At 39.9% G+C, this 23,773-nt stretch overlaps 1 protein-coding gene across 4 annotated transcripts in view; it reads left to right on the top strand.

Moving 5' to 3' along the window:
* The window catches only part of LOC132393135 (uncharacterized), a 156,070-nt gene that overhangs the window by 9,287 nt on the left and 123,010 nt on the right, over window positions 1–23,773 (top strand). For 3 of the 4 annotated variants that reach the window (XM_059968004.1, XM_059968002.1, XM_059968005.1), the window contains exon 2: window positions 18,592–18,753. The exons of the other annotated variant lie outside the window; for it this stretch is intronic. In XM_059968004.1, coding sequence (XP_059823987.1) covers window positions 18,592–18,753 — 162 coding nt within the window. The remainder of the gene's footprint in view (window positions 1–18,591; window positions 18,754–23,773) is intronic. 4 annotated transcript variants of the gene reach the window in all.

The following is a 23,773-nucleotide window of genomic DNA, read 5'->3' as shown; positions in this document are numbered from 1 at the left end:
TTGAACTGCTGCTGCTAAGTTAGTAAATTTCACGGCACGTGCTGGTGATAATAAACCTGATTCTGAAGTCCCCAACTGATTTGAAATGCATCGGGTTGGACTGTTTAATGTTTGGTGATGACAACATGCAGTATCTCAAGTGCCAATTACAGTCTGCCAATAGTAGTATGTAAACTGCTGTTAGGATTTTGGAGGAGAACTCTCCTGGTACATAGAATGGCCAGCACTTGATGTTAGGTGTTCTAGGTCAGGGGAATATGAGTGCAACAAAACCACCACAGAGAGTTTATCATGGACCCCCCCCCATCTTTTGCTTTTTCTAAATCAGCAGTTTATTATCTGGACTTTCTATTAAACTGGGGTATTTCCGAACTTGTTTTGAAGAGAAAAAATAATATCATATTCCCTTAATATTTAAAGGACACAGTTTGGCCTGTCAAGTTTATGTTAGTTCAGAAAAAATCATTTTATCCCACTTGTATTCCTGTACCCGATTTTTTTTTCTTCCTTTCTCTCTCTCTCTCTCCCTCTCTCTCTCCCTCTCCCTCTCCCTCTCCCTCTCCCTCTCCCTCTCCCTCTCCCTCTCCCTCTCCCTCTCCCTCTCCCTCTCCCTCTCCCTCTCCCTCTCCCTCTCCCTCTCTCTCCCCCTCTCCCCCTCTCCCCCCCTCTCCCCCCCTCTCCCCCCTCTCCCCCCCTCTCCCCCCCCTCTCCCCCCCTCTCCCCCCCTCTCCCCCCCTCTCCCCCCCTCTCCCCCCCTCTCCCCCCCTCTCCCCCCCTCTCCCCCCCTCTCCCCCTCCCTCCCCCTCCCTCCCCCTCCCTCCCCCTCCCTCCCCCTCCCTCCCCCTCCCTCCCCCTCCCTCCCCCTCCCTCCCCCTCCCTCCCCCTCCCTCCCCCTCTCTCTCCCTCTCTCTCCCTCTCTCTCATCAGTGTCACTCTGGGAGAATTGTGGAATTAGAACATGGGGAGATTGGGATCTGTGCTTTAATGGAGAGAATAGGATATGAATGGGGTAGAGGTCAGTACAGCTTGGGAGAGCCTGTAAATTTTTAAGTATCTCACTTGTTGCCTATGGTGGTTGTTTAATTCAGTGCACTCCAACGTTCATGAGTCCTGAACTTAGTTTTCTAATGATGCTCCACTGGTGTGGCTACCAGAGCTGCTGCCTCACAGCCCCAGTGACCCGACTTCAATTCCTGACTTCCAGTGTGACCATTTGTGCTGGACGCTCCAATTTCATTGCAAATCGTAAAGATATGTGAGTTGCTTGGTTACCTGGCCACTGTAAACTGGCCCAACTGGGTAAGGGTGCTAGAATCTGGGCAAAGTTGAGTGGAAACTGGTGAGAATAAAATGGGATTACCATGTGCCAGTGCAGATGAGTGGTTGATGGTTGCTGTGGACCTCGTGAGTCAATGGGTCTTTTACATTGGACTATGTCTAAGACATGATTTTCCACACAAATCCATCCATGACTCATCTAATAATAATAAATAATATTTTATTGATCTTGAGTGGGAAATTCTTTTGTTAACAGCAGCAACTGTTGAATAAAGTGACTTGAATTTCTGGACTGACAGCGTAGAACACAGAATTGGTTTACTCCATTTCATTTTGGAAATAAATCTACATTTGTGAAAAAAATTTCATTCATTCAGGTGCCTTGCCCTTCAGTGTGGGCGATCGTGTCTCTCCATCCATCATGGTCCCTGACTCTCCGAATTGTAGTTGTTGCCTCCCCTGTTTCTAACCATGATATTAATCCATCTATCATTCTTATTCTCTGTCAGCCTCTGCTTCTTTTTCCTTCCAGCTTTCCAGTTGTAACTAAATGTTCTAATGTCTCTCTTCGCATGATGTGTCCAAAGAATTTTGATTGCTATTTTCTGATTTTTTTTAAGTAATGTATGTTCTGTCTTGGTTATCTGTAGAACTTCTTTGTCGGTTAACCTGTCCATATATGATATGCAGAGCATTCTTCTGAGGAACCACGTCTCTGCTGCATTGATTCTTTTTTCCATTGCATTTATGATGGTCCATGACTTGCAGCCATGCATCAATATAGGAAGAATGTAACAGCTGAGAGTTCTAAGGCGGATGTCAATTGTTATTTTCTTGTTCGTTAGGATGTTTCTAATCTCTGTAAATGCTGTTCTTGCCATTACTATTCTTGCTTTTATGTCTGTTTCACATTTGCCATCAGATGTTACCCATGATCCAAGGTACTTGAAGTTGTGAACTTGTTTCAGGATTTCATTTCCCAATATAATCCTACAGTTTGGGATATCAAGTTTCTTAGATATTACCATTACTTCAGTTTTCTTATTGTTTAAGGTTTGGCCAAGTCTTTCACTCTCTGTGCTGATGGTAGATACTAGTTTCTGTAAATTTACTTCACTGTTTGCTGTCAGTACTGTATCATCCGCATAGTGGAGGTTGTTGATATTGTATGCTCCTATACTTATTCCAGGTATGTCTTGCACGGCTCTCATGATGTTTTCACTGTACAGGGAGAACAGGTCTGGTGATAGAACACACCCTGTCTGAATCCTCGCTTTATTGGCTGATATTCACCAATCTTGTTGTCTATCTGTATGGCTGCACTTTGTTGCCAATAGAGATTCCTGATTATTCTTAGATCTTTTCTGTCGATATTAATATCTTTAAGCATTTTCATGATGACTTGGTGTTTCACTGTGTCAAAGGCTTTTGTGTAGTCAATGAAACAAGTATAGGTCTTGTACTTTTATTGACTTTTGATAATGTTCCTGAGAATATAAATGGCGTTTGATGTTCCCTTGCCTTCGACAAAGCCGCACTGTTCTTCACTGATCTCTGGTTTAATTTTGTTTCTTATTCTGAGCATGATGATTCTAAGTAGAATTTTTGTGAGGTGGCTCATTAAGCTAATTGTTCTGTGTTGTCCACACTCTGTTGCACCTGGTTTTTTTGGCAGTGCAATGAATACTGTCTTCAGAAGATCTACTGGTACGTTGCCACTGTTGTATATTCTATTCAATAAGATTGTTAATTTCTCTACTCCAAGATCTTCTAGCATTTCATACAGTTCAACTGGAATGTTATCTGGTCCTGATGATTTCCCCTTTCACATTTTCTTCATAGCATGTTCCACTTCTTCTTTCAGTATTGCTGGGCCCTCATTGTTGTTGCCAATATCAAAGTTGTCCTCTCAGTCTTTGTTGTCGTCTAGGTCTTTGATGTATTCTGACCATCTTTGCATTATTTTTCCTTCTTCCATAACTGTAGAGCTATCTTTTGCTTTTGTACATCCTGTTGTTGCCCCACTTCCAATTTGTGACCTTTTTGATCTCGTTGTGTCTATGTTTGCTGTTGTTGGTCTTCTGCATTTGTTCTCTTAACTCACATTTGTCCTTAAGCCACTTTTCTTTTGCTTCCTTGCACTTGGTTGTTATCTGTGCATTGCAAGGATACTTGGGCTTCTTCATTTTCCTTACATTTTTTCCTTGTTCCATAAGATTCAGAATTTCTTCTGTCATCCATTTCTTTTTAGCTTTTTTTCTGTTGTTTGGGAATCACCTCTTGTGCTGCTTGTGTTATGCTGTCACTGAGATTTTCCCATTGTTGTTCTATAATAGTGATGTTTTGTAGAGCCTCGAATTTGTTCTTCACTGTTATTTGGAATTCATTTTTGATGTCATTGTTTTTTCTCAAAAGTCCCAAATTCAGCTTTGGCTCAACTCTTGGTCTTTTAAGCTTTCTGAGTCTCAGGTACATCACACTGATTATTGGTTTGCGATCACTGTAGTAGTCTGCACCCCGATAGGTCTTGCATGATTTCAGAGCATTTCTATACCTTCTCCTTATAAACACGTAATCAGTCTGGTTTCTGGTGTTATCCCTGGGCTCTTCCATGTCCATAGTTTTCTCGGGTGTTGCTTGAAGACAGTATTACCAAATATATAATCTTTTACTGTGATCCATGTAGCTGGTCATTCACCTCTCTCAGCTCTCTCACCTATGCAGTAATGCCCAATATTGTTCTTGTCCCTGGTCTTGCCTACTTTTGCGTTGGTCACCTTGAATAATGGTATTTTCTGAGCTTTTACATTGTCTTAATGCTGTTTCTAGTTCGTCATAAAATTGATCGATGTTTTCTTCACTGCTTTCTGCTGTTGGGGCATAAACTTGAACGATGTTAATGTCAAAAGGTTTTGCATGTAGTTTCACAAGTAACATTCAATCTGATAATGTCCAATAGCCTTTCATTGATCTTGCATGTTCTTTATCTAATATAATTCCAACACCTTTTTCATGTACTTCTCCTGAGTAAATGATGGTATATCCCTCTGAGCTTATTTTACCAGCTCCTTTCCATCTCATCTCACCACACACATTCCCAAGATGTTGATTTTTAATCTTTCCATTTCCTGTTTGATGTTGTCCAGTTTACCAGGTTGGTTAAGGGTTCTTACATTCCAGGTTGCGAGTCTGATCTTCTTTGCTTTTAATCTGCCGACAGTCGCTGGATAATGGTTGAGGTTCACCTGTGGCGCATGAGATCCTCTACCGGATGAGGCTCCTTCGGTGAAGGCTGCATTCACATCTTTGAGCTGAGACCTTAGTTGACTTGAGTTCATGATTGCACAAGGGAGGAATGCTGAAGTGGTTTCCCGTTGCCACCTTCAGTTGCGGGTGACCCTGGCCTTTGATCAGCAGATTCATCTGCCCAGCGTTAACCATAAATTCCAATTTGTGCTGTGTGCATATATCTACAGATGTTTCTGGAACATCGTCAGTGATGTTCCTGGAACCATCGGGTGTTTCGTGTCTTTCAACATCATACACCCTTCTACAGCTGACCCAGCCGGGTCACCTGGAGATTACAAGTAGAATCTGCTTGTAAAAACCATCCACCACCTGCAAACCGTGGCTTCACGTGACCCTGATTGGGAGGGTAAACAGTTACTACACCTTGCCCAAGGGTGACCGATAGGCTATTGGACAGAAAGAGTGCCTTTTGCTGAGCAATTGCACAGCACCAACACCAAATATTCATTTAAGTTTAGGGAACAATCTGCAGAATTACATTCAAATTATGTGGCCATCAGTAGTTAGACTAAGGGAAAAGATGATTCACAATAAAAATTGCTTAAAACAGAGACCTGGTGAATGTCATCAAAAATTTTAAACGGTGGTTTTGGTGACTATAGGTCAGTATGAGGGAGGGATGCAAATTAAAGCAAAGGTAGCAGAGTTTAGGGTAACAAATTTTATAGAAGGTGAAAAGTGGGAGTCTGGTAGAAGAGTTCAGGAATTGTTAACTAAGTGCATGATGCTTAGCAATTTTAATATTGCACAATTAACAATTTGATTATTAATTTCTCAATATGAAATTGCTAAGTATCTTGCACTTTACCACAAATTTCTCTTGAACTTTTCTGATATAATCAGTTCAATCAGAAAAGCTTTAATTTTGAAAATTGTCTGATGGGTTATTCAGTACTGACTTGAAAGGCCAAGGGTGGATTTCTCTGTTCTACCTAATCTCATGTACAAATTAAAGATGAAAGACACAGTAGTATACACAATACTAATGTGTCAGTAATCTCACATTGAATGGTAGACAACCAGTCTCTAATCATTCTTTATTTCTTTCTGTTTCCCCAACCAAGAACTGCTAGAAGGACAATATAGTTTAGGAATTTTAATTAATAGCGTAACAAAGAAATTGACTAATTTTGGCTGCTGTTGCCCATTCCAAACTCTCACAGCACAAGGTGACCATTTGTTTTAGTTGCTTGCATTAAGTTATTTGGTAGTCATAATTTTTAGATAGTGGAAAATGAAGGAGTTGTGAAGTTGGTTCGAAGTCCATGTTTATGATTTGGTGTTTTTTTATATATTGGGTTTCACAGCTCTTGGTAAAGCTAAATATTTCATTAAAATTGATGCAATATGTAGACAGAAACTGAAACCCTTTCCTGCTGCTGGCCAAGAGGTGCCACAACAACAACATTTTATTCAAAATCAGCAAGACCAAGGAGCTGATTATTAACTTCAGGAAGAGGAAATCAGAGGACCGTGACCTAGTTCCTCATCGGAGGATCAGAGATAGGGAGGGTCAGCAACTTTAAATTCCTCAGTGTTATCATTTTGGAGGACCTGTCCTGGCCCCAGCATGTAAGTGCAATTACAAAGAAAGCACAGCAGTACCTCTACTTCCTTAGGAGTTCGTGAGGATTTGGCAAGACATCTAAATCTTCGACAAGCTTCTATAGATGTGTGGTGGAGAGTATATTGACTGGCTGCATTGGAGCCTGCTGTAGAAACACTGGCATCCATCATCAGGGATCCCTACCCCCACCACCCCCCCCCCCCCAAGTAATGCTCTCTTCTAGAAGAGAAGTTGGTACAGGAACCTCTGAAACAGTGTTTACCCTTCAATGTATTGATTCTTTTTTTGTACTTGCGCAGTTTGTTGTTTTTTGCAAACTACTTGAACGCCCAAGTTGGTGCAGTCTTTTATTGATTCTATTATGATTATTATTCTATTATGGATTGATTGAGTATGCCAGCAAGTGAGTGAATCTCAGTATTGTATATAGTGACAAATATATAGTTGAGTAATATATTTACTTTGAACTTTATAGCATTTGTTCAGCCTTAATTTGGTAGTTTACAGTGAAGGCAGGACCAATTAGAGATAAAAGTGGGAAGATGTGCCTGGAGGCTGTGGAAGTGAGCGAGGTCCTCAATGAATTCTTCTATTCGGTATTCACCACAGAGGGAACTTGATGACGGTGAGGACAACATGAGTGAGGTTGATGTTCTGGAGCATGTTAATATTAAGGAAGAGGAGGTGTTGGAGTTGTTAAAATACATTAGGACGGATAAGTCCCCGGGGCCTGATGGAATATTCCCCAGGCTGCTCCACGAGGCAAGGGAAGAGATTGCTGAACCTCTGACTAAGATCCTTATGTCCTCATTGTCCATGGGAATGGTACCAGAGGATTGGAGGGAGGCGAATGTTGTCCCCTTGTTCAAAAAAGGTAGTAGGGATAGTCCAGGTAATTATAGACCAGTGAGCCTTACAGCTGTGGTGGGAAAGCTGTTGGAAAAGATTCTTAGAGATAGGATCTATGGGCATTTAGAGAACCATGGTCTGATCAGGAACAGTCAGCATGGCTTTGTGAAGGGCAGATCGTGCCCAACAAACCTGTTAGAGTTCTTTGAGGAGGTGACCAAGCATATAGATGAGGGTAGTCCATTGGATGTGATCTACATGGATTTTAGTAAGGCATTTGACAAGGTTCCACATGGTAGGCTTATTCAGAAAGTCAGAAGGCATGGGATCCAGGGAAGTTTGGCCAGGTGGATTCAGAATAGGCTTGTCTGCAAAAGGCAGAAGGTTGTGGTGGAGGGAGTACATTCAGATTGGAGGGTTCTGACTAGTGGTGTCCCACAAGGATCTATTCTGGGACCTCTACTTTTTGTGATTTTTATTAATGACCTGGATGTGGGGGTAAAAGGGTGGGTTGGCAAGTTTGCAGGCAACACAAAGGTTGGTGGTGTTGTAGATGGTATCGAGGATTGTCAAAGATTGCAGAGGGACATTGATAGGATGCAGAAGTGGGCTGAGAAGTGGCAGATGGAGTTCAACCCGGAGAAGTGTGAGGTGGTACACTTTGGAAGGACAAACTCCAAGGCAGAGTACAAAGTAAATGGCAGGATACTTGGAAGTGTGCAGGAGCAGAGGGATCTGGGGGTACATGTCCACAGATCCCTGAAAGTTGCCTCACAGGTAGATAGGGTAGTTAAGAAAGCTTATGGGGTGTTAGCTTTCATAAGTCAAGGGATAGAGTTTAAGAGATGCGATGTAATGATGCAGCTCTACAAAACTCTAGTTAGGCCACACTTGGAGTACTGTGTCCAGTTCTGGTCGCCTCACTATAGGAAGGATGTGGAAGCATTGGAAAGGGTACAGAGGAGATTTACCAGGATGCTGCCTGGTTTAGAGAGTATGGATTATGATCAGAGATTAAAGGAGCTAGGGCTTTACTCTTTGGAGAGAAGGAGGATGAGAGGAGACATGATAGAGGTGTACAAGATATTAAGAGGAATAGACAGAGTGGACAGCCAGCGCCTCTTCCCCAGGGCACCGCTGCTCAGTACAAGAGGACATGGCTTTAAGGTAAAGGGAGGTAAGTTCAAGGGGGATATTAGTGGAAGGTTTTTCACTCAGAGAGTGGTTGGTGCGTGGAATGCACTGCCTAAGTCGGTGGTGGAGGCAGATACATTAGGGAAGTTTAAGAGGCTACTAGACAGGTATATGGAGGAATTTAAGGTGGGGGGGGGGTATATGGGAGGCAGGGTTTGAAGGTTGGCACAACATTGTGGGCCGAAGGGCCTGTAATGTGCTGTACTATTCTATGTTCTATGTTGTTAATTTTTTTCAAAGTTCTGATATGTGCTGCTATGTGAACCTTGACTAGTTTCATTCAACCCAGACTGGTTCAGTATGACCTGAAAGAATGGGGTGCAAGAGATAATCTACACCCTTCCTAATAATTAACAGTTGGACATTAGTCATATTATGTAATTGTATGAGCATGTAATATGCAGGCAATTCCTTTGAAAGCACGCTAGCTGTTGTTCCCTTCATTTAATGGTTTGTAAAAGGCACAGGCTAACAATCTGACACAATGTATCTAAAGTGAAGTGTGATTATAATGTCATATTCATAGAATAGCACTTTTAGAGTAAGTTATAAGTGGAAATACGTATTTCTTGTGATAAACAGATTTTCTCTAGCTTAGTCCACAATATGATGTGGACCATTGATACTGTCCAACTTCAGGTTAGTAATGCCTTACTTACGAACACCCATCCACACAAACAGGCACTCATAGTATTATTAAATTCAAAGGTCTGATGTACATACATACATTTGTTCCTACGAACGGCAGAACTAGTTCTGTCTCTGTGTCTTTGGCTACCCACTTTCAGTGATTGTTCTTATCAGTCTTGTGTTTTTCATATCATCCATTACAATACTGTGCAGGAATGGTTACTGAATCAAGGTTCTTTTTGTGCATTTCTAACTTGTGGACAAAATCAATTTGATGCCTGTAAAACTGGGACCAATTCAATACTGGGAGATGACCTTAAATGGAGGAACTGACATCCTGATGATTCTGCAAGAGGATTACAATATTGGCCCTGTTATATTGCTGAGGCTACAGCCTCAGCAGGGTGTGTTTGCATCCAGACAGATCCATGTTCAAGCTATGATTCAATGTTCTTAATTTGGTGACTATTTCCATTTGAGCATGTTTAGCAAATTCTTAATCTGGAAATGGAAATTAAGCCCTTTCAAGGATTGAAGTATTTCCTTTTGTAGGGGGAAGTAAATGGTTCCCACCTGCCCATCTGCAGAGTTAAAATCAGAAGTAACAAACCTGGATGTTATCCTTTTATTCAGATTTGAATTTTAAATTCCAATAAAGAAAATTACCGGACTTATATTTCTGCACTTAAATATTGCAAAAGGTGCATCTGTTTCAGTCATATAATGATGCTGAAAACTGATTCACACCTTTATATTGAATAGACTAGGATTACTGCATGCAATTTTTACTGGCTTTCCAAAGCAATCTATTGACAAACTCAACTCATTTAGAACACCACTGCTAGACTTTTAACAAACCTTGGATGAGGGAGCATATCACTCTCATCCTAGCTACTCTGCAATAGCCTCCTGTATCTTTTAGAAATGTTTTTAAAGTTCTTTATGTACATCACAGAATCATGCAGGTCTTCTTCCACTGGTCTCTTAAATTTAAACAACCTCCCTCAAAACATAATTGGCAAGTCAGGTTTTTTTTTTAACTGTGCTCCAAAACTGTGGAATTCAATACATAAAACTATAAGAGATGCAGACCCAGTTGACACTATTAAACAGCAGTTCAAAAGCTATTTATTTAACCTTGCTTTCAACTAACATCTTTTTATCTTCTATTTTCATGTTTGGTCTTTTTCCCATTGTAAAGTACTTTGAACTACACCATTTGTACGAAAAGTGCTCCATAAATAAGTTATTTTATCTTTGCTTTATTACTGCAACTTTGATATGAGGAATGTATATGCCGTTGAATGGGTGAAAGTAAGGACATATATCATCATACAGGTTTCCCCCGCTATCCAAAGTTTGAGCGTTCCTATGAAACCGTTTGTAAGCTGAAATATCATAAAGTGAAGAAGCAAATACCATTAATTTATATGGGAAAAATTTTTGAGCGTTCCCAGACCCAAAAAATAACCTACCAAATCAAACCAAATAACACATAAAACCTAAAATAACACAAACATATAGTAAAACCAAGAATGATATGATAAATATACAGCCTATATAAAGTAGAAATATTGTATGTACAGTGTAGTTTCACTTATCAAAATCAGGAAGACAGCGAGCCAGAATAGATTTGGAGAGAAATAAAAAATCAGCACGTACACACATGCACACACAACTGCCCGCACAAGGCTTCACGGCCATGGCAGTCTTTCTCGGGGTAAACACACATATAAAGCGGTCATCTTTTTTTCATAAAAGCAAAAATCCTCTTTGGTTAGCAAAAGCAGGTACTAATGTAGTTCTTTCGTAACAGCGAGCTGTCGTAAAGCAAACGTTCGAAAAATGGGGGCCACCTGTACTTAAATATGTGGTTCAATGATTGTAAATACATTTGTAAACAATAGGTTTGTGATTCATTAAAATATAATGCACAGGAAAGTTCTATCAGGCTGTTCCCTTTACTCATGCATGGAGACAACACAATAGTACTTGCTATTTTTTTAAATGTTGATTTCATTGCTGCATTTCAAAATAGTTACCAGTTGTGCATCAGGTCAGGACAATTGTAAAAATATTTTTAAAAAACAAGAAGTTTAGAAGCGTAAAGTATGTTTGAGTTACTGCTTCATAGAAACATAGAAAACCTACAGCTTCATGGAACATTCTGTCTTACTGCAGTCATCAATCAAAGTGACAGCTGAAGTCTGATAGAATTCCACATAACTGGAACATTGGCTTTTCAAAGAACAAACCCATTTGTAAAACAGTACAATCCATCTTCAATTGGCAGTGAAATGGTGAAAATATAACAAAAGGGAACGATGAAAATCTCTTGAATATCTAGTCAGCCCATCTTTGCACCGTAGCTTTTTAATCTTTCAACCTACTTAACCATATCACTGAATTTTCTGCAATTATTATGCTTAAAAAATGGGTGTAACATTTTTTCCCTAAGTGCTGTTCTCTGAGTCCTGCATTGTACATTCAAGATTCTGAAAGATCATAACGGTCACTCTAAAATGGGGGTTTTTAACCTTTTTAATGCCATGGACCCCCTTTGCAGTCCATTGAAGCCTATGGACCCCTTCTCGGAATAACGTGTTTAAATATATAAAATAAAATGTACAGAATTACAAAAGAAGCCAATTATATTGAAATACAATTATCAAAATATTAGAAGTGTGACATAGTAAAATATGTGCTTCTTTAATAACACATTAAATAACAAGACTTTACATTTAAAATACATAGAAACATAGAAAACTTACAGCACAGTTACAGGCCCTTTGGCCCACAATGCTGTGCTGAACATGTACTTTCTTTGGAAATGACCCATAGCCCTCTATTTTTCTAAGCTCCATGTACCTATCCAGGAGCCTCTTAAAGGACCCTATTGTATCTGCCTCTACCACCATCACCAACAGCCCATTTCACACACTCCCCACTCTGCATTTAATAAAAAAAAAACTTACCCCTGACATTTCCTCTGTACCTACTTCCAAGCACCTTATAACTATCCTCTCGTGTCACCCATTTCAGCCATGGGGAAAAAGCCTCTGACTGTCCACACAATCAATACCTCTCATCATCTTATACACCTCTGTCAGGTCACCTACATCCTCCCTCGCTCCAAGGAGAAAAGGCCAAGTTCACTCAACTTATTCTCATAAGGCATGCTCGCCAATCTGGGCAACATCCTTGTAAATCTCCTCTGCACCCTCTATAGTTTCCACATTCTTCCTGTAGTGAGGTAACCAGAACTGAGCACAGTACTCCAAGTGGGATCTGACCAGGGTCCTATTCATTACCTCTCTGCTCTTGAACTCAGTCCCACAGTTGATGAAGGCCAGAACACCATACGCCTTGTTAACCACAGAGTCAACCTGTGCAGCAGCTTTGAGAGACCTTTGGATTCAGACCCCAGGATCCCTCAGTGTGTGATTCTCCACACTGCCAAGAGTCTTACCATTAATACTATATTCTGCCATCATATTTGACCTACCAAAATGATCCACCTAACACTTATCTGAGTTGAACTCCATCTGCCACTTCTTGGCCCAGTTTTGCATCCTGTTGATGTCCCACTGTCACCTCTGACAGCCCTCCACACTATCCACAACACTCCCAACCTTTGTGTCATCAGCGAATTTACTAACCTATTCCTCCACTTCCTCATCCAGGTCATTTATAAACATCACAAAGAGAAGGGGACCCAGAACAGATCCCTGAGGTCACCAGCCTACATGCAGAATATGACCTGTCTACAACCACTCTTTGCATTCAACATATAATTCTCTGTAACTTCCGCCAACTCCAACCGGATCCCACTACCAAGCACATCTTTCCCTTCCCCCCCCCCCTTCTGCTTTCCACAGGGATTGCTCCCTACGTGACTCCCCTGTCCATTCGTCCCCCCCATCCACTCCCACTGATCTCCCTCCTGGCACTTATCCTTGTAAGCAGAACAAGTGCTACACCTGCCCTTACACTTCCTCCCTCACCAACATTCAGGGCCCCAGACAGTCCTTCCAGGTGAGGTGACACTTCACCTGTGAGTCGGATGGTGTGATATATTGCATCCTGTGCTGCCTGGTGAGATCCGATGCAGACTTGGAGACCATTTCGCTGAACATCTACGCTCTGTCCACCAGAGAAAGCAAGATCTCCCAGTGACCAAACATTTTAATTCTACAACCTCTTCCCATTCTGATATGTCTATCCATGGCCTCCTCTACTATCAAGATGAAGCCACACTCAGGTTGAAGGAACAACAGCTTACATTCCATCTGGGTAGCCTCCAACCTGATGGCATGAACATTGATTTCTCTAACTTCCGTTAATCCCCCTCCTCCCCTTCTTGCCCCATCCCTTATTTATTTATTTATTTATTCCCCCCCCCCCCTTTTTTTCTCTCTCTGCCCCTCTCACAATCACTCCTTGCCTGTTCTCCATCTCCCTCTGGTGCTCCCCTCCCCCTTCCTTTCTCCCTAGGCCTCCCGTCCCATGATCCTTTCCCTTCTCCAGCTCTGTATCACTTTCGCCAATCACCTTTCCAGCTCTTAGCTTCATCCCTCCCCCTCTAGTCTTCTCCTATCATTTAGCATTTCCCCCTCCCCCTCCTACTTTCAAATCTCTTACTATCTTTTCTTTCAGTTAGTCCTGATGAAGGGTCTTGGCCTGAAACGTCAACTGTACTTCTTCCTATAGATACTGCCTGGCCTCCTGCATTCCACCAGCATTTTGTGTGTGTTACTCTTTGCATTCTGTGGGCAAGCCAGTTTTAGATCCACCAAGCAAGGTCCCCTTGGATCCCATGCCTCCTTATTTTCTCAATAAGCCTTGCGTGGGGTACCTTATCAAATGCCTTGCTGAAATCAGTACGCATTGTATCTACTGCTCTACCTTCATCGATGTGTTTAGTCACATACAGGCAAGCGAAATCTGACTTTTTAAAGGCATCATTGTGTGAAGGCTGTTGTTGCTTAGCTTGAGTAAGAATATTAAACTATGGAATGGTCATTGATAAAGCAACACACATGTCATGTTGAACAAGGGCTGCCCGATATTTGGCCAGCCACTTTGCACTAGTGTCTGCAGACAGGAAGACAACAACCACATTTGATCTAGCAACATAATTTCGAAGTAATTGGCACTTTTAGATGTTTGTAACAACTGTAATCTGAGATGAAATATTGTTCCTCTGATTTTTTTTGGTGCCAAAGTCACAGGTACTGCTAATGCTTCTGGTTTGTTGCCTACATTCATAACTGAAGGAAATGCTAAATTTCAGTTCGAGGTTAGTGAAAATAATGATGTAATTTTTTTTGCATTCAAGTTCAAGGACCCTCTAGAATCTATCCACTGACCTGCAAAGCATCCATAGACCCCAGGTTAAGAACCCCTGTTCTAAAATAAAATGGAAAAGCATTGGATGAATATTTTGAAGCATTCACAATGGAGCCTGGACACCCAGTCTGAGCTTGACCAGATAACTATTGTAAAAACTTTAGGCTAAGTGATTTTGATATAATTTCAAAGTCATGAGAAAGCTTGCTAAATTGGACATAATAACTTTAAAGAAACATTATTGTGCCCTACACCCATTTTTAACAGCATAAAGATCCTGCTTAGTGCTGCCTACAGGATGGGCTATTTTTGTAACTTACAATCTCTTGATCAAATTAAACAATTAGAATAAGTCACATACTTGAGCAAAATATGTTGGAGAAATGAAGTCTGTGTTACAGTAAATCATGACAGAGTATGCCGAGTTCAATTTCCCAGTAGGCAGGATTTCAATATTAAATGAATACAAACACTTCAAAACAAGAAAAAAACCTTATTTTTTAATATTAAAGATGTTTTTGGTTCTTTTCCTAGTCACCCCTTTGTAAACCCTCTGGCTCTTGACCCTTCATCAATGGGGACTGTTTATGGTCATGAATTTTTTTGACAAAGTGAGAATCAAATTTATTATCACTGCACTGCAATATTAAAATTTGTTGTTTTTTGGCAGCAGAGTCGTGCAGACATGAAATATATATTACTAAAATAGTGCAAGTTAAAAGGAATATGGGGTTGCGCTCACGGACCATTAAGAAAACCAATGGTGGAGAGAAAAGAAGCAGTTTCTAAATCACCAAGGATGGTGCCTCCTTCACTATGTTTCTCCAGCCTAATCACAAAAATAAATTCCCTAATGTCGGAATCATACTAGCAAGTCTCTTCACCCTCTGTACAATCTTTATCTATCTGTTAAAATTTGATATCCAATAGTTGTAGCCAAGCCAGTGTTTTATAAAGATTTGTTCTCCACTTATGATCCCCTAATGAGCACTGGCTCATGGACCCCCAATTTCTTCCTCCTGTAGTCAACCATCACCTCTTTGGTTTTGCTGACATTGAGTGAGAGGGTGTTCATAGCTCATACCTTGCAGACTGGGAATGAGTCGAGTCTCTCTGAACTCTATCCAGTGCCTTCACATCCCTCACAAAATATGGGGACCAAAGTTGTACATAATACTCAAGTTGTGGCCTCACAAGTACATTATACAGATTAATGAGAATGTCTCTATAGTTGAACTCCACTGAGTGCATTATATAACCCAACATTCTGTTAGCCTTCCTAATCGCTTCTGTGCATTGCCTAGATGTTGTTAGTGATGAGTCTACCAGAACACGCAAATCCCTGTCGTACAATGTACTTTCTAACTCAAGAACCCCCGCCATTGTATATTTATATCTAATATTTCTACTTCCTATATGTAAATGTAAAATGTTACTTACATTAAATTTCATTTGCTATTTGTCTGCCCACATCTGGATTTTGTTTAGATCTAACTCTATTGATTCTGCTGCCTGAATGTTATCAGCCCGTCCTCCTAACTTTGTGTCATCTGCAAACTTTACTATTTTATTTGTTATGTGCTTATCCAAATCATTGATGTAAATTAAAACAGCAGCGGCTCTAAAACTGATCACATCTTCTATGTGTGAAAATGATCCTCTCACCATACCTCACTGTTTTCTGTTTATAAGCCAATTCTGCGCTCATTCGCACACCTTGCTCTGAATTCTTACCTCCTGTTATTTGATTATTAGCCTTTTGTTGGGTACTTTGACAAAAGCCTTCTGAAAGTCCAAGTAAACGATATCTACTGATCTGTTGCTAACATAAATTTTAGTTGCCTCTTCATAAAACTCCAGCATATTAGTAAAACATGATTTCCCCTTTCTGAACCCATGCCAGCTTTCTGCTAATGTGCCTGTTCTTATCAACTGCTTTTCCATTTCATTTTTTCTTAATGTTTCCATTATCTTACCTACAATACATGATAAGCTTACTGGTCTATAGTTACCAGTGTCAGTGTGGTCATCCTTCTTGTATTCTGGGAGAACGTTAGCCCATTTCCAGTTTATAGGGATTTCACCAGTTTTCACTGACTTTTGAAAAATACATGTCAGGGGTTTGTAATCAGAGACCTCTTTACGTACCCTTGAATGTATGTGGTTTGACCCTGGAGATTAATTAACTTGTAGCCTTTCAGCTGAAACAGGACCTTACTTTCTGAGATCTCCAAGTTTCTTAAAACAACCTTTTTTTTTCTCTACACGTACTGGCATTTTGCTAATATCTTCTCAGGTGAATACCATAACAAAATATCAGTTAGTATCCACAATGTCCTTCTCTGCATAATTTAACCCTCCATTATTATTCCTAAAACACTTAATTTCCTCCTCAACTTTTCTTTTACTACTAAAGTATTTTAAAAAAAAAATCTCTTGGGGTCAATCTTAGCATTATCTTCAATATCCTTCTCAACCTGCCTTTTGGCAATTTGAATTTCCCTCTTGACTGTCACTCTGATATTTTCATGTGTCCTACAGTTAATGTCATTTCTATTGTTTTCTATATTCCTCATATAGCTTTTCTTATATAGCCTTTCCTTCAATAATTTTTAAGTACATCTTTCCTCATCTATGTGGTTGATCTATTGTTTTTATTGTTTCTCCCGACCTTGGGTATGAACATTTCCTGCACTGTACTTATCATCTCTAAATCACCCCATTGTTCCTCAACTGACTCAACCATCAAGCAGTTCCTTCCAGTTTACCTTCTAAAGTCTTTGCTGCATCTGCACGAACTTTGCCTTTCTGAAATACATTTTAATGCCTTTGGTTTTTACTGACACTACTTATCCTTCATGTGCCTTGCGCGTTACACACTTGGGCAATCATGGATCTCCACATCGAACGATCCCTCGCAGTGTCAATCATATCTCGCACATTTAGATTTTTAGTTCTTTCACAGTGTCCATATATTTTCTTCTTTGCCTTCCTGTTCCACGTTTACAAGGCATATGGCCTTGTAAAGTAAGGCATTCTATTTCTCCCTTTCTGATTAAGTTTCCTCTCATTTAATGTTCTCATTAAAGATCTTTTTGTATGGGCACGTTGGAGTACTGTCTCATTAGTTACCCTATCTCTATATGATATTTTCAGCATTCTTCTAAGAAACCACATTTCTGTTGCTTCTAAGCTACTGATGCACTCTCTCAAAAAACTTTGAGACTAGCAATGTTATGAGCGCTTGTTTCTAAAGACTCAACAACAGGTTTCCTCCACTATCCGAAAGTAGAGTGTTCCTATGAAACCTTTTGTAAGCCAAAATGGTGTAAAGTGAAGAAGCAGTTACCATTCATTTATATGGGAAAATTTTTTGAGCGTTCCCAGACCCAAAAAAAACCTACCAAATCACACCAAATAGCACATAAAACATAAAATAACACTAACATATAGTAAAAGCAGGAATGATATGATAGATACACAGCCTATATAAAGTAGAAATAATGTATGTACAGTGTAGTTTAACTTACCAGAATCGGGAAGATTTAGCCAAAACCGATTTCTAGAAAAAAACCGGCATGTACACACATACACACACACCTGCCCATGCAAGACTTCAGAGTCATGGTAGTCTTTCTCAGGGTAAACACAAGTTTAAAGTGGGTGCCTTTTTTCGTAAAAGTGAAAATTCTCTTTGGATTTCTTTCGGTTAGCGAAAACAGGTACTAATGTAGGTCTTTCGTAAAAGTGAAATGGCGTAAAGCGAACTTTCCTAAAGCGGGGGACACTGAACTCAAAATTCTATCCTGATTGTTACATTGTTTGTGTCACTAATTCAGATACATTTTGCAGTTGGGGCACATGTATTTGTGCCAAGGAATAGTATGTTTTTGCAGTGTGCAGTGCCCACTGAGTCTACAAATTGTGACCTTTGGTCAGGTAACAGCAACAGTGCTGCTTATTGAAAGAAATAATATAGGCAGAACAGGGCAAGTAATGTGCTACAATTATAGTTTGTGGCAGCTGATGGAGATTGTTGCTCAAGACACTTCTGCTTAAGATATTGTGAGTTGAGGCCTAAGATTTGGACACTACAATGCATCAAGTTATTTGGATACATTACCCAAGAGGTAGTCATGCCCTCTGTACTACATACTGCGTAATCAAGAAGAAACAGAGAATGCAAATGTGAATGAGGTCCAGTGATATCATAACTTTAGGTAGATAGACCCAACTTAACTTTGAAGATGCTGTTTCATTTCATTTTTAACAAGCAGAGCTCAATACATCGCCAAACCTGATTAAACGTCAGGTCAATGCCAAGTATGTTGTTGAACTTGCTCTGTTTGATTAACAAAGTGAACGTTATAAAAAAACAGAACTTGAAATGACGATTTCTCAATTTTGCTTTTCAGTGAAAGCAGAAGAGGAAATAGAAGCACTGATTTTTGATGGTGCAGAGGTTGTTGACATTCACAACATGCAAGTTCCTCAGCGAGTACTTTCGGTTAATAGTGTCCCTTCAACTTTACATGAAAGTGATGAACAAAGGAGATGTCTGGCAACGCTAGTATATTGTAAGTGATCTTGGAAGCTGCTGCTTATTGCTTTGAAAGTCAAATTCCAGTCACACATTATAATATTTAAGAAATGTAAGATAGACATACTTGCAACTTCATGCAAATTTTTTGTAACTTTGATATCAATTTATTCTCTTTTGCCAGTTTTAACTTGTTTGAAATAAGCATGATCAAGAATAATTTTGATCTTTCCATTTCTAACCCAGTCCTTTCCAACTTTAAACACATTTTATTTTGTGAAGAACAGAATTGCATAATATGTTATTAATTTTGCTCTTTTTAGTCTTTACAAGAACTCTACAGTTGCATCAAGATTTGATTACTATGATGTGCAAAGGTTTACTTAACACTACTTCAACCTCATTATGGCTCTCAGTACCTTTTGGGAACTGAGTAGTTAAAGGGCAGTAAGGCAATTCACAACACTATGCTGTCTTCTAGCTTCACCCTAAAATAACTTCAGCAGCAGGGAAAAGGGTGTTACTACAAGTGAAGCAGACATGGGGATCCAAAAAGTAACACAGAAGAAGATACAGATCTTACACTTGTCTAATGTGTATGCAGTCCTCGCAGCCTGTGTTTAGGAGGTAGTAAAAAGCAATGATGTGTGATGGTGCATATTATATGTATCAGGATTGATTCAGAAGCAGATTTATCATCAATGATGTATGTTGTGAAATTCATTGTTTTGTGGCAGCAGAAAAACACATTACATAAAAATTACTAAAAGGTACAATAAAAATATATTAAAAATAGAGAGCAAAATAGTGAGGTAATGTCATTGGTTCATGGACCATTCAGAAATCTGACAGCAGAGGGAAAGAAGCTTTTCCTAAAATATTGAGTGTGCATCATCAGGCTTCTGTACCTCCTTCCTGATGGTAGTAATGAGGAGGGCATGTCCACAATAGTGAGGGTCTTTCAAGATGGAGTCTCCTTCTTGAGGCACCGCCTGTTGAAGATGTTGTCAGTGGTGGGGAGGCTAGTGCTCATAATGAAGCTGGCTGAGTTTGCAACATTTTGCATCTTTTTCCAATCCTGTTCAGTGGGTTCTCCATACCAGATGGTGATGCAACTAACTCTCCATAGTACATCTGTACAAATTTGCTGGAGTCTTTTGTGACATACCAAATTTCTTCAAACTTCAATTGAAGTATAGATGCCAGTGTGCCTTTGTGATCCATCGATATGCTGGGCCCCAGAATAGATTCTCTGAGAAGCTGACATCCAGAAACTTCAAGTTGCTCACTCTTTCCTCCACTGATCCCCCTAGATGAGGACTGGTATATATTCTGCCAACTTACCATTCCTGAAGTCCACAATCAATTCCTTGGTCTTGTTGATACTGTTCTGTACAGGTGAGAAAGTGTTGTGAAAGTTGTACTACCTATTTGGTGTCAGGGTTAAGGATATCACGCAAGATGAGTCAGATCAACACATTGAACGCTTGTCTCAAGTATTAGTGTGATGGAAATTTGTTTCAATGTGGGCACCGGCATTAGCACTTGGAGCTGCAGAGCTATTCAATTGGGATGAACTTCACATGAATTGAGCTGGAAATAATGTCCAGAGGAAATTAATAACTAGAGCTGCAGGTGAGGATTTAAATTCAATTTTGCAAGTAGGAAGATTTAAAGAGAAAAGAACCAAGTAATAAGGTTTGGATTGGATAGGTTATGGGTAACAAAAACCAGGTTCTATTGAGAAGGGAAGAGCATGAAGATTCTCCTCCAGAGTTTAAGGAGGGAAAAATGGTAAACAAGGAAATCTGTCTATCTGAATGAACATAGTATTAAAAACAAACAGATAGATAAATTAACAGCACACGGAACTCAAATATTACAGTGTAATAGCCATTACAGAAATGTAGTTGTAAAAGTGATGAATGCTGGAAAATAAATATTTCTAGATAGTTTGAGGGAGGCACAGTTGAAAAAGTGAAAGATAATTCTAATAATAAAGAAAACAATGAAGGCAGTAAAGAGAGGAGATCATGTCTGAAACAGTTGAGTTCTGGGTGGATAAGAAACAGCAAGGAATGAAACAGAGCAGTCTATAGAACCTGAAACAATATGGATCATAGCATAATTAAGAAAGTTAAAGGTGCATTAATAAGTGTTATTCAGTAATCATTGCAGATCTTTAATCAATACTATTGTTACGTATCCCGTAACTGGATAACTTACCAGCAAAGATAGAGAGGTCCGTTGAAGTCTGATGTCACTATTTTCAAACGTTTTTATTTATAAAGGGGCACAAAAGTAAGGTTAATGCAAACATTCAGATAATGCACATCACCAATACTCAATCTAAAGCGCGGGTATAGTAATAATCTCGGCTGTTGTCTAGGGGATAATATTTTTGTCCATTTGAAATATAAAAAGTAATTCAGAAGTCTGCAGACTTTAGCCTTTCGAGGAATCGCTGGGTTTCACGTGTTTTAGAGGGATTGGTGAAAACAAAAAGAAAACTTTATGAAGCCACTCCGTTAAAATCAGGGGAGCGTTGTTTCCCCGTTGTTAGTTCAAAGTCCTTCTCGGTAGTATCAGCCACCCGCTCCCCGGGCAATGGAGTTAGGAGCACACGTGGCGTTGAGTGGCTTCCAGCTCTCCCGGGAGCGTTGAGCGAGCAAGTTCTTCAGGTGCATCGCTAGGGTACTGCCTCCTGCAGTCCACTTTTATCTTTACTTGCAGAGGTGTAGATGTCCATCAAAGTAGGGTGATGCAATCTCCACCCCCACATTGCCCAAGAGTGTCCATGTCCATGGTAGCTGTCACGTAGCAGGGACATGCACGTGACACAGGTGCCTCTAAGAACAATGGCCAGAACCGTTGCATTGTCTCTCACTTCCGAGACCCGAATTAATAGCGATCTTGCAATTCTCCGGAAGGAGGGGGCTGCTCCTGCTCCTTCGGCCCCTCAGAGCTGTGGTACATTCATAACACTATATACCATATAACAATTACAGCACAGAAACAGGCCATCTTGGCCCTTCTAGTCTGTACACTCTGGAGAAACCACATTTTCAATAATAATGTTGAGGAAGATGATTTAAAAGAGTATGAAACAGATGGTTTTCTAAATCACTATGTTGAGGTACCATAGAAAATGAGTTCTTCAGAGAAGGATGTTCGTGTATGAAAACAGAATTAATTTAGTGCAATCTAAAATGAAGGTTTTAAATTGAAGCCAAACTACAAAGTTGTAAGACCCCAGTTCTGATGAAGGGGTTTTGACCTGAAATGTAGCTAGATTTCTCTTCTCATAGATGTGGCCTGACCTGCTGAATATCTCCAGCTTTTTTCTATTTTTAATGTAAAGCTGAAAGTTAAGATATACAAGCAATAACTATTGTTTGAAGTATAACACATAGTTTGCACAAATGCATATCCTTTTTAAGCCATAAAAACCTTATATGTAAAATGGTCTAGTGGTTAAGATATGAAAAGGCTTTTAAAGTTGCTATACAGAGAAGTAAGCCGGTGGGTTGGCAAAACTTCAGAGTTCAGTAAAGCAGAACTAAGACATTGATAAGGGAAGAAAAAGTAGAATACAAGAGCAATCTAGTGACAAGCACAAAAATAGATTAAACAGAAACCTTCTGTAAATTCTTAAGAAGGAAATAATTAGGACAAGTTAATGAAAGGTCCTTATAGGATAAAACAATATCAATTATATTGATTAATAAGGAAATATCAGGGTAACTACTTTGTGTCAGTCTTCGTGCAAGTAGACCTTAAGACATAGGAGCAGAGTTAGACCATTTGGCCCATTGAGTCTGCTCCACCATTTCATCATGGCTGATCCAATTTTTCCTCTTGGCCCCAATTTCCTGCCTTCTCCCTCTATCCCCTCATGCCGTGACCAATCAAGAATCTATCAACCTCTGTCTTAAATATACATAAAGACTTGACCTCCACAGCTGCCTGCAGCAAAGAATTCCACAGATTCACCACTCCATGGCTAAAGAAATTCCTCCTCATTTCCATTCTAAAAGAACACCCTTCTATTCTGAGACTGTGTCCTCCGGACTTAGACTCTCCCACCATAGGAAACATTCTCTCCATATTCACTCTATCAAGGCCTTACACCATTCAATAGGTTTCAATGAGGTCAACCCTCATTCTTCTGAATTCCAGTGAATACAAGCCAGAGCCATCAAACGTTCTTCATATGACAAGCCATTCGATCCTGGAATTACTTTCGTGAACCTTCTTTGAATCCTCTCCAACTTCAGCATGTTCTTTCTAAGATAAGGGACTTAAAACTACTCACAATACTCCAAGTAAGGCCTCACCAGTATCTTATAAATTCTTAACATTATATCTTTCCTATTATATTCTAGTCCTAGTGAAATTAATGCTAACATTGCATTGACCTTCCTCACCTCAGACTTGACCTTCAAATTAAGGAAATACTGCACAAGGACTACCAAGTACCTTTGCACCTTAGTTTTTTGTATTTTCTCTCCATTTATAAAATAGTCAACCCTTTCATTTCTTCTACAAAAGTGCATGACCAAACACTTACCAATACTGTATTCCATCTGGCACTTCTTTGCCCATTCTCCTAATCTGTCTAAGCCCTTCTGTAGCCTCTCTCTACTTCCTCAAAACTACCTTCCCCTCCACCAATTTTTATATCATCTGCAAACTTTGCAACAAAGGTATCAATTCCATCATCCTGACATATAACTTATAAAGAATCGGTACCACCACAGACCACTAGTCAACAGCAGCCAACCAGAAGAGTCTCCCTTTATTCCCATCCTTTGCCTCCTGCCAATCAGCCACTGCTTTATCCATGCTAGAATCTTTCTTGTAACTCCATTTAACTTGTTAAGCAGCTTCGTGTGTGGCACCTTGTCAAAGGCCTTCAGAAAATCCAACATCAATTGATTCTCCTTTATCTATACTGCTTATTATTTCTTCAAAGAATTCCAACAGATTTGTCAGGCAAGATTTTCCTTGACAAGATTTTATCATGTGCCTACGTACCCTGAGACCTCATCCTTAAT

This window comes from Hypanus sabinus, chromosome 4 (genome assembly GCF_030144855.1).
Source record: "Hypanus sabinus isolate sHypSab1 chromosome 4, sHypSab1.hap1, whole genome shotgun sequence".
NCBI classification, from domain to species: domain Eukaryota; kingdom Metazoa; phylum Chordata; class Chondrichthyes; order Myliobatiformes; family Dasyatidae; genus Hypanus; species Hypanus sabinus.
The sequence above is the reverse complement of the archived record's forward strand: the minus strand, read 5'-3'. Positions and strand labels throughout refer to the sequence as shown.